Here is a 17,500-nt window from a genome sequence, read left to right as displayed (position 1 = left end):
TTGTCGGGAGAGGCGCTGAATACCGGGATTCTCCTGCTAAAAACGGGAGGGTTGGCAAGTATGGTATCTATTAAACCACATCCAATTGTATTTAGAACCGGCAAAGTATGTGAAAATACCGTCTAAACATCACAAAATGCCACAAATTCAGTCGCCCATTCGAATACCTCCGGCTATTTCCGTAGATTGACATCACTGTGGTAACACTTCTGCACTCTGACCATATTATTAGGTCAGTCATACTGGAAAATACACCAAAATTGTAAAGAGATGTGCTGTTTATCATTCCCAATCCTTATGTAAGACAAGAACACATATGTTCTTATTTATTTACCATTCCAAATGGTAAATAAATATCTAACAATTCAGTCAACAGATGAAGTATCCTCTCATAGGGATGATGTTTGATAAGAAATTATCGAGTTCGAGCCCATTATCGAATCCTCTAGGTTGTTGTATATGAAAAAAAACACAATATTTGGTTTAACAAAAGCTCACTTTTATTTTATAAGAAAAAAATAAAATAAAATAAATAAATAAAAAAATAAATATTGACTATTACCCCCCTAAAAAAAATTAAATAAGTAAATATTGACTGTTGTTACCCAAAGTATATTAAGTGGGATTTTTCAGAAAAACAAATATATACAGTAACACAAACACAACCTGTCTCTGTGATCACTATAGGTGTATAGCCATGCCTTGAGGAGTTTTTTCCGGTCCATTATTTTTGATGCTTGTGTGACATCACAGGAAATGACGTAGCTCAGTCATTTCCTGTGATGTCCCACAGGGCATTTCTTGTGGGACGGGATTCGTTCCCAGGGATTCAAATAAAGAACCAACTCTTTTTCTTTACTATAGTGGCCTCGATAACGGGAACTGGTTCTCAAAAAGGGATTCGAGTCCATGGAATCGGTTCTTTTCTTATCGAACGGTTCTTTTCTTATCGAACAACCGGGAGAACCGGTTTCCAACATCACCCCTATCCTCTCATTATACTCTCTAAAAACAAGCGCCAACATTTACATGTCGTGACCGGAAAATGAACCAAATATGAGTGATATTGTTATTATAAGCGCTAACGCAGACGGACTATTTAAGCGGCGCATTGACAGCAGTGAGCTGATGCTTGGTCTCAAACTTGTTAAAAGTGAATTCTAGATTATAATTCATGCATCCCTCACCCGCTAGTAGACAAACCCGATCCCAATCGATCCCGAGATGGTAAAATAGACACAAAAAGACGCTAGTTGCGGTAACTTTTTGTTAACCCTTCGTGAAGATTGCGATTGAATCTTCATCTCAACGGAATTATGTGAGCGTCCCGTTGGTCGGCATCCCAGCGAGAGTGGAAATATTACACTGATTGGTTTTATTATGGTTTATCATGGTTAGTTTGTATGTTTAGCACCTAGCGATGCTGTTAATGCTAATGCCGCAATAAAGCTACATCCGTTTAGCGCTCGGCTTCTGAAACGTATTGCTCATCCTCTTTAAGTTCGGCTTCAAAAATATATGTTTCTGGATCATAATTTTTTCCCAAAGTAATCGTTGTTGGCTCTCACAAAGTCTGCTTGATTAGCATTGTTGTTGATGGGGAAGGGATCTCGCCACATGACTGGCTTCCTCGTTATCTCTCAAAATGGCTCGGGAATCTCCGTGAGATTGATACTATTTGGATCATATCCTCATACTCGCAAACTTTGTAAGTCTTTTGGTGTCCTAAATCAGATATTTAAAGCTCTCACTTGTCTTTACACTCTACTGCTACTTTAAGGGTTATACAGATACAGTTTGATTGATTGGTTGATGTCTGCGACTGTTTCCGGGCTATATTAAGCCACACCCAGCATTTTTTTGTAGAAATAAATATTTTTACATATATTAGCAGATATATACCGGTGCCAAAATGTTTGTAAATGTTTATTCACATAACTTATTTGTTTCCAAACGGTGTCTGTAACTCGGCAGTAAAACGGCTGATCAAACAAAACAGAAGTCATGGTCATGGACCCACTAGCCGCGCAAGCTAGCTCTCCAATCAGCTAAACAGACTCAATAACTCCACGGTGACGTTCTGCTGAATTTACTGAGGAATTAGTGAAGGTGAAACAATACAAAAATAATGTTATTGTAAGTTAATAATACTAACACAGGCCCTCGTAAAACTGTTAGCATAGTAGCTAATGCTAACCACGCTAGCTTCATTACATTACGATAGCGCGTACAAATATGCATGAAAACGCTCCTACAGACATCACACATGGGACAGTTTAGTAAGTAAGAATTGTTTTAGTTATATTGTAAACTTTACACACGTTGCTTGGGGTGATGAATCCTTTCGAGCAGAAATGCTATGGACGGTTTTACTTCCAGTTTTAAGCAGAAACAGAAAGCACATTTTCAACCGGCACCACCTGCAGTCTCGTCCAAATTATGGCGCCGTAGCACAAACAATAACACACCTTTTCAGTGTCTCTGTCGGTGTTTTATGAATACAAAACATTATGTGTCAGAAGAATTGTATCTAAGTTATCACAAAACGTTGTGTTCCCATGAGTTCAAAGCTGTCTTTGATCCTACCAAGCAAAAGGCTTGTAAAACTCCACTGTCTAGGATGGGGAGCAACATGAGGGTGTCGGTTTCTTTGATGTATTGTAATCCACAGGAAGATTTTGTCTTGACCCGAGATCTACAAAGCCTGACCCCCCCCCCCCCTCCAGGCACCTTTTCTTTGAACTGTTTTGTGACCAAAGACAGCGGCTGTTTACAACCCCCTTCCCTTAGAAACAGCTGTTGCCATGTAATCAGGGAAAGTCCAAAATTGAATTCTGTCTCTGTTTAATTCCTTGCTCCTTGTCTTGTTTAATAGATGTCATCAGTGTTTGAACCTGACATTATGGCTGTTTGCGGAGAAAAATCCATCAATTGTATGAGCCGCAGGGATTTTAAAAACTCTCAGACATTTGGGTGCAAACATTGAAAAAGCGGTAATTGTGACCCCGGGATGCAGAGACAGGAGGGCGACGTGCAGGTAAAACGTGTATGTACTGATTGAGGTGACAGATGGTCACACAACCAATCACGTCACACCTTGAAAATGTCCAACAACGGGAGATGGTGGAGAAACATCTCACACCTGGAACTCACTTTGGATCCAAACATCTCTTGTAAACACACAAAGTCCATTTGATTCGGTCTAAAAGTGTCTTTGGGAACATTTTCAATACTTGGAAGTCTTTCTAATGTTTAAAAATGTAGCAGGTAAAGCAACAGCCGTTTATTCCGCAGCATGCTGCAATGCTTCAAGCACGCGAGGCGATCATCAATCTTGACAAAGTCGTACTGGTCAAAGCCCGAGCGGCCGGGGGAAGAAAAAAAAACCGCTGGTCTTGCTGCTGCCTCAGCACTTCTGCCTCTTCCACTCCTTCCAGAGCAACGTTTTATTTACCAACTTGCGCTCCGTTTGACCCGTTTGACACCTTCCGGAACAGCGTCCGTCAAAACCCCCGGTCGCGTTGCAAGACCCGTGTGTTCTATGCGGGACGACAGGGTTGGAGGCTACTGTTGGTGAAGATGACTCCTCACTTTCATCACTCGGGGGGGAGCCTGGAGGAGACTCGGGCGAAGCGGCTGCAGGGAGGGAATGTGTGTGTGTGCGTGTGTGTGTGTGTGTGTGTGTGTGTGTGTGTGTGTGTGTGTGTGTGTGTGTGTGTGTGTGTGTGTGTGTGTGTGTGTGTGTGTGTGTGTGTGTGTGTGTGTGTTCAGTGGCATTACAGGCTACAAACACACAGTCAAGTGGTCTCTCAGTGGGGCCCTAAAACAAACACAGTGTGGCGGGATCATGTGTCTAAGTGTCTATTAGTCAAGCAAAACTATTCAATCCAGAGAGGCAATTTCAACAAATGTTGTGCATTTTCCCCTGGGGATCAATAAAGTTAACCTGAGTCCGATATAATTTATTATTGGTTTTTAATACTTTGTGTTTATATTAATTATCATGTACTGTTATGATGCTATTGTTTGATTACATTTTCCCCTGGGGATCAATAAAGTTAACCTCAGTCCGATACTGATACATTTAAAAAAATGTATTATTGATTATTATTACTTTGTGTTTATATTTATTATTATGTACTGTTATGATGCTATTATTTGATTAAAGTTAATTCCAATATTATAAATAACACATTAAAGTAGCATTAAGTACATTTTTAACCTTCATAACTTTTGGGGAAGACACATGGACTTTCAACTACTTGACGCCCGGAGGGGGTCAATGGCACTTGGCAACTTTGAGGAAAACTACAAAAAACTACAAATGTGCTGACTTGCTTTACGGCATAGGTCACTCCCCCTTTCCCCATTCCTTAAAAAGATGGAAGTCGATGCGAGCACCAGAAAACGAAAAGAAAAAGAAGAACGCCTGCGTGCAATTGCTGCTATCGTGGCAGAAGCTGCAAAACATCCAAAGAAATGAAAAGTTTTGTCTGATTGATACAAAAAAAAGTAAAACAGAGCTTACCCGGATAAAAGGACAGTCAGGATCAACATTTTCACGGCTTTCACTCGCTGGCGTGAGCTCAAAGACGAGGAATTTCAGACTGACACACTGGCACTTGGCCACTTTGAGGAAAACTACAAAGAACTACAAATGTGCTGACTTGCCTTACGGCATAGGTCACTCCCCCTTTCCCCATTCCTTAAAAAGATGAAAGTCGATGCGAGCGCCAGAAAACGAAAAGAAAAAGAAGAACGCCTACGTGCAATTGCTGCTATCGTGGCAGAAGCTGCAAACCATCCAAAGAAACGAAAAGTTTTGTCTGATGATACAAAAAAAAGTAAAACAGAGCTTACCCGGATAAAAGGACAGTCAGGATCAACATTTTCACGGCTTTCACTCGCTGGCGTGAGCTCAAAGACGAGGAATTTCAGACCGACGCACTGGCACTTGGCCACTTTGAGGAAAACTACAAAAAAACTACAAATGTGCTGACTTGCTTTACGGCATAGGTCACTCCCCCTTTCCCCGTTCCTTAAAAAGACGGAAGTCGATGCCAACGCCAGAAAACGAAAAGAAGAAGAAGAACGCCTACGTGCAATTGCTGCTATCGTGGCAGAAGCTGCAAACCATCCAAAGAAATGAAAAGTTTTGTCTGATGATACAAAAAAAAGTAAAACAGAGCTTACCCGGATAAAAGGACAGTCAGGATCAACATTTTCACGGCTTTCACTCGCTGGCGTGAGCTCAAAGACGAGGAATTTCAGACCGACGCACTGGCACTTGGCCACTTTGAGGAAAACTACAAAAACTACAAATGTGCTGACTTGCTTTACGGCATTGGTCACTCCCCCTTTCCCCATTCCTTAAACAGACGGAAGTCGATGCCAACACCAGAAAACGAAAAGAAGAAAAATGCCTATGTACAATTGTGCTATTATGGCAGAAGCTGCAAACCATCCAAAGAAACGAAAAGTTTTGCCTGAGGATGCCAAAAAAAAGAAATGGAGAACAGTCAGGATCAACATTGTCCCGGCTTTCACTCGCTGTCGTGAGCTCAAAGATGAGGAATTTCAGACCGACCCTGACTTGTGATGCTCAAATCAAAATGCTAATGCTAATGTTAGCTATTGGAAATGTGCGTGATAGTTCCACGCTACTTCCTTTGAAAAAACTATCTTCGGTCTTTCTTTGCTTGGGACCCGCATCCGCCCCGATACATTCCTGCTAGCAGCGTCATGTCTGTAGAACCATCCAAGATCATTTCTTGATAGCGTCGGCTATTTGACGTCAGCGTAGCCATTAGAGACAGAATATTTGTGACCATTTTAAATCACGTCAGCGTGACGCTACACGCGCTAGGCATCGTGGGAAATGTGGTCTTCTTCTGGCAAAACACTACCGCTTTGGTCCACTGGCGCCGCCAAAACCAACTGTGGAAAGGGAGCGTGATCAGCGCGCTTGTAGGAGGAAAAGGTCACCGCCTCTGTCCATGGTGCTGAAAATAGGGGGGGTGGCATGTGCTGACGGCGAGACACAGCTGGCGGATGATTCGATTGCGCAGGTGGTACGTGTTAATCTAATCACCTGCTGTCTTTAACAGTGAGCGGTATCCAGCCGTATCGCTCAGACTGTAACCGTATCATAGCATACCTCACCTGTCCTGAGGGTTAGGACAGGTGCACTGGGGTAAATATGGAGTGAGAAGTGATGGTGGGAATGTCAGTCAATGTTTGAGTGACAGTTCATCAGCGTGAACAAAGGACTGCTGGCTGCAAATGTACTTCATCACTCGGACTCTACACTGCATCCATCACTGGCTCGCTTAGCAAGATAAGTCTTGCTGGAAGGAGAGTGTGTGTGTGTTATATGTGTGTGTGTGAGTGTTAAATGTGTGTGTGTATGCACAATGGACGGGTGGGGGTTGCTTTGTTATTCTAATTATTCATAGCATGGCAGCGTTCCCTGGGAGTATTTGTAAGTGTTGACAGTAAACACCGACTTCAGAGTGTGTGGACACCAGTGTTGTAATGTACTACTTTATCAATGTACTACTTTATCAATGTACTCCTTCATCAATGTACTACTTTATCAATGTACTTCTTTATCAATGTACTACAAACCCCGTTTCCATATGAGTTGGGAAATTGTGTTAGATGTAAATATAAACAGAATACAATGATTTGCAAATCATTTTCAAGCCATATTCAGTTCAATGCACTAAAAAGACAACATATTTGATGTTCAAACTCATAAACTTTATTTTTTTTTTGCAAATAATAATTAACTTCGAGTTTCATGGCTGCAACACGTGCCAAAGTAGTTGGGAAAGGGCATGTTCACCACTGTGTTACATGGCCTTTCCTTTTAACAACACTCAGTAAAGGTTTGGGAACTGAGGAGACACATTTTTGAAGCTTCTCAGGTGGAATTATTTGCCATTCTTGCTTGATGTACAACTTAAGTTGTTCAACAGTCTGGGGGTCTCCGTTGTGGTATTTTAGGCTTCATAATGCGCCACACATTTTCAATGGGAGACAGGTCTGGACTACAGGCAGGCCAGTCTAGTACCAGCACTCTTTTACTATGAAGCCACGTTGATGTAACACGTGGCTTGGCATTGTCTTGCTGAAATAAGCAGGGGCGTCCATGGTACCGTTGCCTGGATGGCAACATATGTCGCTCCAAAAGCTGTATGTACCTTTCAGCATTAATGGTGCCTTCACAGATGTGTAAGTTACCCATGTCTTGGGCACTAATACACCCCCATACCATCACACATGCTGGCTTTTACACTTTGCCCCTAGAACAATCCGGATGGTTCTTTTCCTCTTTGGTCCGGAGGACACGACGTCCACAGTTTCCAAAAACAATTTGAAATGTGGACTCGTCAGACCACAGAACACTTTTACACTTTGTATCAGTCCATCTTAGATGAGCTCGGGCCCAGCGAAGCCGACGGCGTTTCTGGGTGTTGTTGATAAACGGTTTTCGCCTTGCATAGGAGAGTTTTAATTTGCACTTACAGATGTAGCGACCAACTGTAGCTACTGACAGTGGGTTTCTGAAGTGTTCCTGAGCCCATGTGGTGATATCCTTTACACACTGATGTCACTTTTTGATTTGAGGGATGGAAGGTCACGGGCTTAGCTGCTTACGTGCAGTGATTTCTCCAGATTCTCTGAACCCTTTGATGATATTACGGAGCGTAGATGGTGGAATCCCTAAATTCCTTGCAATAGCTGGTTGAGAAATGTTGTTCTTAAACTGTTCAACAATTTGCTCAGGCATTTGTTGACAAAGTGGTGACCCTCGCCCCATCCTTGTTTGTGAATGACTGAGCATTTCATGGAATCTACTTTTATACCCAATCATGGCACCCACCTGTTCCCAATGTGCCTGCACACCTGTGGGATGTTCCAAATAAGTGTTTGATGAGCATTCCTCAACTTTATCAGTATTTATTGCCACCTTTCCCAACTTCTTTGTCACATGTTGCTGGCATCAAATTCTAAAGTTAATGATTATTTGCACAAAAAAAATGTTTATGAGTTTGAACATCAAATATGTTGTCTTTGTAGCATATTCAACTGAATATGCGTTGAAAATGATTTGCAAATCATTGTATTCCGTTTATATTTACATCTAACACAATTTCCCAACTAATATGGAAACAGGGTTTGTACAATGTAAATAGTCATGAAAATAAAGAAAACGCTTGAAAATGCTTTTCAAAAGCTGGTGATATTGTCGGTGAAAGATGGTAACGATCAAATCCCCTCTGAGAGCAGCCATAAACTGCAATGTGGCCCTCAGTAAAAAAAAGAAAAAAGAAGAGTTTGACAGTCCTGGACCACAACATGAGAGGAAGCCACCTCGTGTTTCCGTCTTCTCCCTCCTTCCCTGTACGGTGTCCCACCACTTTTGTCCACCTACCCCACCTGCCGCCTCGTTCTGCTAACACCCACAAAGAGCTCTGACACAGATCAGACCGGGACTTTGCAGGGAGGCACGACCGTCTCTCTTCAGAGAAAAACCCAGACCAACATCTCCCGGGTGTTGTTGACATCTCCGCGAAATCAAACAAGTCTGCGTTCACAGCGGCATCGTCCAGGGCAACACCACCGCTAAAAGGTCTGCGAAGTCCACGCTGACTGAGGAGGCGTTTATGAAGATGCCTTCATAAGCACATGAGCGTCTGCCAGGGACCTCTCAAACATTTAAATGGCCGCCAGGAGACCTCACCCGGGCGTGCACACCTCCAAACAAGACGGTGATGTTCTACTCCCGCTTCCAGTTCTGTCTGGATTCATGTGGAAACACTCACCCCATTGAATAGACTGCAAATACAAGATATTTAATGTTCCCACTGAGAAACTTTGTTATTTTTTTGGCAAATAATCATTAACTTAGAATTGAATGGCAGCAACACATTGCAAAAAAGGCAATTTTACCACTGTGTTACATGGCCTTTCCTTTTAACAACAAGTTGTTCAACAGTCCGGGGGTCTCCATTGTGCTATTTTAGGCTTCATAATGCGCCACACATTTTCAATGGGAGACAGATCTGGACTACAAGCAGGCTAGTACTTGCATCGTTTTGCTGAAATAAGCAGGGGCGTCCATGATAACGTTGCTTGGATGGCAACATGTGTTGCTCCAAAAGCTGTATGTACCTTTCAGCATTAACGGTTCTTTCACAGATGTGTAAGTTACCCATGTCTTGGCCACTAATACACCCCCATACCATCACACATGCTGGCTTTTACACTTTGCGCCTTCGGTTCTTTTCCTCTTTTCTCCGGAGGACACGACGTCCACAGTTTCCAAAAACAATTTGAAATGTGGACTCGTCAGACCACGGAACACTTTTCCACTTTGCATCAGTCCATCTTAGATGAGCTCGGGCCCAGCGAAGCCGGCGGCGTTTCTGGGTGTTGTTGATAAACGGTTTTCGCCTTGCATAGGAGAGTTTTAACATGCACTTACAGATGTAGCGACCAACTGTAGTTACTGACAGTGGGTTTCTGAAGTGTTCCTGAGCCCATGTGGTGATATCCTTTACACACTGATGTCACTTTTTGATTTGAGGGATGGAAGGTCACGGGCTTAGCTGCTTACGTGCAGTGATTTCTCCAGATTCTCTGAACCCTTTGATGATATTACGGAGCGTAGATGGTGAAATCCCTAAATTCCTTGCAATAGCTGGTTGAGAAATGTTGTTCTTAAACTGTTCAAATAAATATCTCGTCTTTGCAGTCTATTCAATTGAATATACGTTGAAAAGGATTTGCAAATCATTGTATTCTGTTTTTATTTACCATTTACACAACGTGACAACTTCCCTGCTTTTGGGTTTTGCCGTACTACAATCATCTATTGATGAGTTTCTTCGATGAATCAAATAAAACACTCTTAATAGCCTGGATGTGTATTTCACATCAAATAGTTGAAATAAAGACATGTTTTGTGCTTGCCCTATCTCTCATTATTTTTCTCTCTAATAAATACAACATCAAAACATGACTTTCAACATGTGTGCATCATTTTCAAAAAAATCACAATACCCTCACACCACCGCTCTCATGATTTTTCAAAGTCCACTCCACGCAATCAAAATTGCACCAATTCATATTCAAAGATGAATCAAAACAACAATATAAATCTGAGATTGCATTTTTTTTTTTAAAAGACACTAAAGAAGACAAACCTTCTGACGTCCACAACACAAAACGAGCATTTCACGGATTAAGATTGCAATTCTTTGGCTACAAACTGTATGATGAAACATGAACTCTTCTCTCATTATTCTGCAAAATAAAGATCACACTGCAGACACCGGCTGTCTCCTCTTAGGCCAAACGTGTGCTTTTAAAGGGGGAACTGCACTTTTTTGGGCAATTTTCTCTCTATTATTCAAAGTCCTTATTTTAAAACAAGAACACATTTTGCTTTTTTATGCATTCTAAATCATAAAATAAGGCTAACAAAAGTCAGCTAACAATGGCAGCTAATGAGAGTACACTAATGTGTCTATAAAGTACTCTAAAAAAACATCCAAAAAGCGCCAACAATACTCCAGTTACATGTCATGAGCTGAATATTAACGAGTATTAGTGATATTATCATAAGCGCTAACCCCGAGGAACTACTTTTAGTGGTGCTGTGATCACTAACTAGCTTGACATGTTGAGCTGCTGCATCGCCTCTGAGTTGGTAAAAGTTCATTCTAGATGAGAAATCATAGAAGGTTGTGGACATAAACCCACAAGTTGGTCAACTTTGACATCCAACTTGGACCAGGAGATGGCGATAAAGACACGAAAAAAAACCCAACTTTTTTTTTTAACCCTTTCTGAGGATTATGATGAATTGTTGATGTAAAGGGGAAGATATAAACATCCCATCAGTCTTTATCCCAGTGAGAGCAGACATTGTACAGTAAGTGATGGTTTTGTTATGTTTGTATATCTTGTTTAGCACTTAGCAATACTGCTACATGATGCTTAGTGTTTGACTAAAGCTGCATCTGTTTAGCACACAGCTTCTAAAACTTGTAGATCATCTTCCTTATACTCAGGCTCAAAAATAGAAGTTTCTGGATCATCATTTGTCCCAAAGTAGTCTTTGTTGTCTCTCATCAAGTCTGCCATGATTAGTAGTCTTGTTGTTGTTGAAGGGAAAGTGAACGTTGTGTTGCGTCTATGAAATTAATACACTGCAGTATGCTTAAAATTATCAAATTATGTAAATAGTATATGTTATTAAGAATGTTACTAGATACTACATATATACTTACAGAGTGTATATAAAACCTTGATGGAGATTTTTGGACGTTTTTTAGAGCGCTTTATAGGCGGAAAAAGCAACTCTCATTTGCTCCATTGTTAGCTGACTTTTGCTGGCTTTTATTTGTGAATTAGAATGCATTAAAAAAAAGATCATAGCTCATCTTGTAGATCATCCTCCTTATACTCAGGATCAAAAATAGAAGTTTCTGAATCATCATTTTTCCCAAAGTGGTCTTTGTTGTTGTCTTTGAAAAGTGATTGTTGTGATGCGTCTGTAAAATCAATACACCATTGTATGCTTAAAATGATCAAAATATGTAAATATTACATGTTATTATGAATGTTACTAGATACTACATTTATAAAACCTTAATGGAGGTTTCTGGGTGTTTTTTTAGAGCGCTTTATAGGCGGAAAAAGCAACTCTCATTTGCGCCATTGTTAGCTGACTTTTGCTAGCTTTTATTTACGATTCAGAATGCATAAAAAAGAAGATCACAGATCATCTTGTGGATCATCCTCATTATATTCAGGATCAAAAATAGAAGTTTCTGAATCATTATTTTTTCCCAAGTGGTCTTTATTGTTGTCTTTGAAAAGTGATTGTTGTGAAATGAATACGCAGCCGTATGCTTAAAATGATCAAAATATGTCAATATTACTTGTTATTATGAATGTTACTAGATACTACATGAGTGTATATAAAACCTTGATGGAGGTTTTTGGATGTTTTTTAGAGCGCTTCATAGGCGGAATTGAGCGACTCTCAATAGCTCAATTGTTAGCTGACTTTTGCTAGCTTTTATTTACGATTTAGAATGCATAAAAAATAAGTTCACAGATCATCTTGTAGATCATCCTCCTTATATTCAGGATCAAAAATAGAAGTTTCTGAATCATCATTTTTCCCCAAAGTGGTCTTTATTATCGTCTTTGAAAAGTGATTGTTGTGATGCGGCCGTGAAATTAATGCGCCGTCGTATGCTTAAAATGATCAAAATATGTACATATGACATGTTATTATGAATGTTACTAGATACTACATATATAAAACCGTGATGAAAGTTTTTGGATGTTTTTTTAGAGCGCTTTATTGGCGGAAAAAGCAACTCTCATTTGCTCCATTGTTAGCTGACTTTTGCTAGCTTTTATTTACGATTCAGAATGCATAAAAAAGAAGATCACAGATCATCTTGTAGATCATCCTCCTTATATTCAGGATCAAAAATAGAAGTTTCTGAATCATTATTTTTTCCCAAGTGGTCTTTATTGTTGTCTTTGAAAAGTGATTGTTGTGAAATGAATACGCAGCCGTATGCTTAAAATGATCAAAATATGTCAATATTACTTGTTATTATGAATGTTACTAGATACTACATGAGTGTATATAAAACTTTGATGGATGTTTTTTAGAGCGCTTCATAGGCGGAATTGAGCGACTCTCATTAGCTCAATTGTTAGCTGACTTTTGCTAGCTTTTATTTACGATTCAGAATGCATAAAAAATAAGTTCACAGATCATCTTGTAGATCATCCTCCTTATATTCAGGATCAAAAATAGAAGTTTCTGAATCATCATTTTTCCCCAAAGTGGTCTTTATTGTCGTCTTTGAAAAGTGATTGTTGTGATGCGGCCGTGAAAGTAATGCGCCGCCGTATGCTTAAAATGATCAAAATATGTACATATGACATGTTATTATGAATGTTACTAGATACTACATATATAAAACCGTGATGAAAGTTTTTGGATGTTTTTTTAGAGCGCTTTATTGGCGGAAAAAGCAACTCTCATTTGCTCCATTGTTAGCTGACTTTTGCTAGCTTTTATTTATGAATTAGAATGCATAAAAAAGAAGATCACAGATCATCTTGTAAATCATCCTCCTTATATTCAGGATCAAAAATAGAAGTTTCTGAATCATCATTTTTCCCCAAAGTGGTCTTTATTGTTGTCTTTGAAAAGTGATTGTTGTGAAATGAATACACCCCCGTATGCTTAAAATGATCAAAATATGTAAATATTGCATGTTATTATGAATGTTACTAGATACTACATGAGTGTATATAAAACCTTGATGGAGGTTTTTGGATGTTTTTTAGAGCGCTTTACAGACGGAAAAAGCAACTCTCATTTGCTACATTGTTAGCTGACTTTTGCTAGCTTTTATTTACGATTCAGAATGCATAAAATAGAAGATCACAGATCATCTTGTGGATCATCCTCCTTATATTTAGGATCAAAAATAGAAGTTTCTGACTCATAATTTTTCCCAAACTGGTCTTTATTGTTGTCTTTGAAAAGTGATTGTTGTGAAATGAATACGCAGCCGTATACTTAAAATGATCAAAATATGTAAATATTACTTGTTATTATGAATGTTACTAGATACTACATGAGTGTATATAAAACCTTTTTGGATGTTTTTAGAGCGCTTCATAGGCGGAATTGAGCGACTCTCAATAGCTCAATTGTTAGCTGACTTTTGCTAGCTTTTATTTACGATTTAGAATGCATAAAAAATAACTTCACAGATCATCTTGTAGATCATCCTCCTTATATTCAGGATCAAAAATAGAAGTTTCTGAATCATCATTTTTCCCCAAAGTGGTCTTTATTGTCGTCTTTGAAAAGTGATTGTTGTGATGCGGCCGTGAAATTAATGCGCCGTCGTATGCTTAAAATGATCAAAATATGTACATATGACATGTTATTATGAATGTTACTAGATACTACATATATAAAACCGTGATGAAAGTTTTTGGATGTTTTTTTAGAGCGCTTTATTGGCGGAAAAAGCAACTCTCATTTGCTCCATTGTTAGCTGACTTTTTCTAGCTTTTATTTATGATTCAGAATGCATAAAATAGAAGATCACAGATCATCTTGTAGATCATCCTCCTTATATTTAGGATCCAAAATAGAAGTTTCTGACTCATAATTTTTCCCAAACTGGTCTTTATTGTTGTCTTTGAAAAGTGATTGTTGTGAAATGAATACCCCGCCGTATACTTAAAATGATCAAAATATGTAAATATTACATGTTATTATGAATGTTACTAGATACTACATGAGTGTATATAAAACCTTTTTGGATGTTTTTAGAGCGCTTCATAGGCGGAATTGAGCGACTTTCAATAGCTCAATTCGTAGCTGACTTTTGCTAGCTTTTATTTACAATTTAGAATGCATAAAAAAAAGAAATACACATGTTTTCTTGTCTTACATAAGGGTTGTGAATGATAGACAAAAATCCCAAAAAGTGCAGTTCCACTTTAAAAGGAGTATGTCAACATTTATCAGACACAAAATGATCACAAAGCTGCAGAACAGTTGTCACATTAGCGAGAAGTAAGAAGATGAGTCATCTGCAGAAAACAGCCTGCATGTTCCAGGTGCATGGATCTTGTTACCAGGTAAGTTTCGTCATCACACAATCGTGTAAAAAAATAAATAAAAATGTGCAATGCAAACACGCTCCATATGCAACCAAATAAGTGTTGGCATGTTGGAATAAAAAGTACCGAGGAAGTAGTCTTGAGAAGCGGTAAAAAAAAGCAGACGTTTAAAAGGTCCTACCTTCACAGGGGAGCTCCGTGTAGCGACCGGTAGTTCCCGGATGGCGCTGCCCGCAGGAGAGGCGCATATCCCGGCTGCGCAGCCCTGCAAAGTCTGCCTGCCGCCGCCCGCTCCGACGCTGCCTCGCCGGGGCCGCTGCTTGATGCCGTCCAGCAGGCGGACGAGGAGGATGTTGGCGGGGAGGTCGTCCACCCCGCAGTCCACCAGGATGCGACACTCCGGGCAGCGCAGTTCGTTCCGGGAGCTGACGATGTTCTCCAGGCAGCGGCGGCAGAAGGTGTGCTGACACGGCAGCACCTTGGCCGTCGTGTCCAGGCGCTCCAGGCACACCGAGCACTCCAGCAGGTCCAGCAGGGACGAAGACTCGTCCATGTCGGCGGCGGACAGGGCGAGCATCTGGGCTTCAGGCGGCGGGGAGACGACGCCGCGGCGGCGGGTTCGTGTGGCGGGGAAATGCACGGCGAGCATAGAACATTCTAGTCCTGACCACGGGCGGCAGGCGGGGGACGCGCTTTCCTCCCGCGGCTCGTCGCCACTCTGCCTCCCCGCTCGCTGTGTGCCTCCCTCCGGGTGCTGCAGCCTGTCTCTCCCGCGGCTCCGCTGGAAGTGCTGAGGTCACACTCTCATCTTCATCCTCGTCATCGTCAGCTTCGTCATCGGCATCGTCATCCGGCCAAAAAACACCGATGATATCGGCTTGCATCTAAAATCTCCGAGACGAGCAGTCTTGCAGTGTTTACTTGTGTGTGATATCAAGTGCGATACAAGCACTCCTGCAGCGTGTTTACTTTTGTGTGTGATATCATGTGCGATACAAGCAGTCCTGCAGAGTGTTAACTTGTGTGTGATATCATGTGCAATACAAGCAGTCCTGCAGTGTGTTTATTTGTGTGATATCATGTGCGATACAAGCAGTCTGGCAGCTTCATTGTGTGCAATATCATGTGCGATACAAGCAGTCCTGTAGTGTTTACTAGTGTGTGATATCATGTACGATACAAGCAGTCTGGCAGCATGTTTACTTGTGAGTGCTATCATGTGCGATACAAGCAATCCTGCAGCGTGTTTACTTGAGTGTGAGACCATGTGTGATACAAGCAGTCCTGCAGTATTTACTTGTGTGTGATATCATGTGCGATACAAGCAGTCCTGCATCATGTTTACTTGTGTGTGATATCATGTGCGATACAAGCAGTCCTGCATCATGTTTACTTGTGTGTGATATCATGTGCGATACAAGCAGTCCTGCAGCGTGTTTACTTGCGTGTGATATCATGTGCGATGCAAACAGTCCTGCAGAGTGTTAACTTGTGTGTGATATCATGTGCGATACAAGCAGTCATGCAGCGTGTTTACTTGAGTGTGAGACCATGTGCGATACAAGCAGCCATGCAGTGTGTTTATTTGTGTGTGATATCATGTGCGATACAAGCAGTCTGGCAGCTTCATTGTGTGTAATATCATGTGCGATACAAGCAGTCCTGTAGTGTTTACTAGTGTGTGATATCATGTACGATACAAGCAGTCTGGCAGCATGTTTACTTGTGAGTGCTATCATGTGCGATACAAGCAGTCCTGCAGCGTGTTTACTTGTGTGTGATATCATGTGCGATGCAAGCAGTCCTGCAGCGTGTTTACTTGTATGTGTGCTATCATGTGCGATACAAGCAGTCCTGCAGCGAGTTTACTTGCGTGTGATATCATGTGCGATGCAAACAGTCCTGCAGAGTGTTAACTTGTGTGTGATATCATGTGCGATACAAGCAGTCCTGCAGTGTGTTTATTTGTGTGATATCATGTGCGATACAAGCAGTCTGGCAGCTTCATTGTGTGCAATATCATGTGCGATACAAGCAGTCCTGTAGTGTTTACTAGTGTGTGATATCATGTACGATACAAGCAGTCTGGCAGCATGTTTACTTGTGAGTGCTATCATGTGCGATACAAGCAGTCCTGCAGCGTGTTTACTTGTGTGTGATATAATGTGCGATGCAAGAAGTCATGCAGTGTGTTTACTTGCGTGTGATATCATGTGCGATGCAAGCAGTCCTGCAGCGTGTTTACTTGTGTGTGTGATATCATGTGTGATACAAGCAGTCCTGCAGCGTGTTTACTTGTGTGTGATATCATGTGCGATACAAGCAGCCCTGCAGCGTGTTTACTTGTGTGTGATATAATGTGCAATACAAGCTGTCCTGCAGCGTGTTTACTTGTGTGTGATATAATGTGCGATACAAGCAGTCCTGCAGCGTGTTTACTTGTGTGTGATATAATGTGCGATACAAGCAGTCCTGCAGCGTGTTTACTTGTGTGTAATATAATGTGCAATACAAACTGTCCTGCAGCGTGTTCACTTGTGTGTGATATAATGTGCGATACAAACAGTCCTGCAGCGTGTTTACTTGTGTGTGATATAATGTAGCGTGTTTACTTGTGTTTAAGGTCATGTGCGATACAAGCAGTCCTGTGGCGTGTTTACTAGTTTGTGATATCATGTGCGATAAAAGCAGTCTTGCACCGTGTTTACTTGTGTGTGGTATAATGTGCGATAAAAGCAGTCCTGCAGCGTGTTAACTTGTGTGTGATATAATGTGTGATACTAGCTGTCCTAAAGTGTCTTTACCTGTG

At 41.0% G+C, this 17,500-nt stretch overlaps 1 protein-coding gene across 1 annotated transcript in view; it reads right to left on the bottom strand.

The window, feature by feature from the left end:
- Nucleotides 1-15,457, bottom strand: part of LOC133665308 (E3 ubiquitin-protein ligase SH3RF3-like) — a 289,756-nt gene extending 274,299 nt beyond the window's left edge. Inside the window, exon 1 of the mRNA XM_062070567.1 lies at nucleotides 14,873-15,457. Coding sequence (XP_061926551.1) covers nucleotides 14,873-15,340 — 468 coding nt within the window. The 5' untranslated portion in view covers nucleotides 15,341-15,457. The remainder of the gene's footprint in view (nucleotides 1-14,872) is intronic.
- Between the last annotated feature and the right edge of the window lie 2,043 nt (nucleotides 15,458-17,500).

The sequence above is a fragment of the Entelurus aequoreus genome, linkage group LG14 (genome assembly GCF_033978785.1).
Source record: "Entelurus aequoreus isolate RoL-2023_Sb linkage group LG14, RoL_Eaeq_v1.1, whole genome shotgun sequence".
NCBI lineage: Eukaryota > Metazoa > Chordata > Actinopteri > Syngnathiformes > Syngnathidae > Entelurus > Entelurus aequoreus.
Note: the sequence above shows the minus strand (reverse complement) of the source record. Positions and strands in the feature narration are given on the sequence as shown.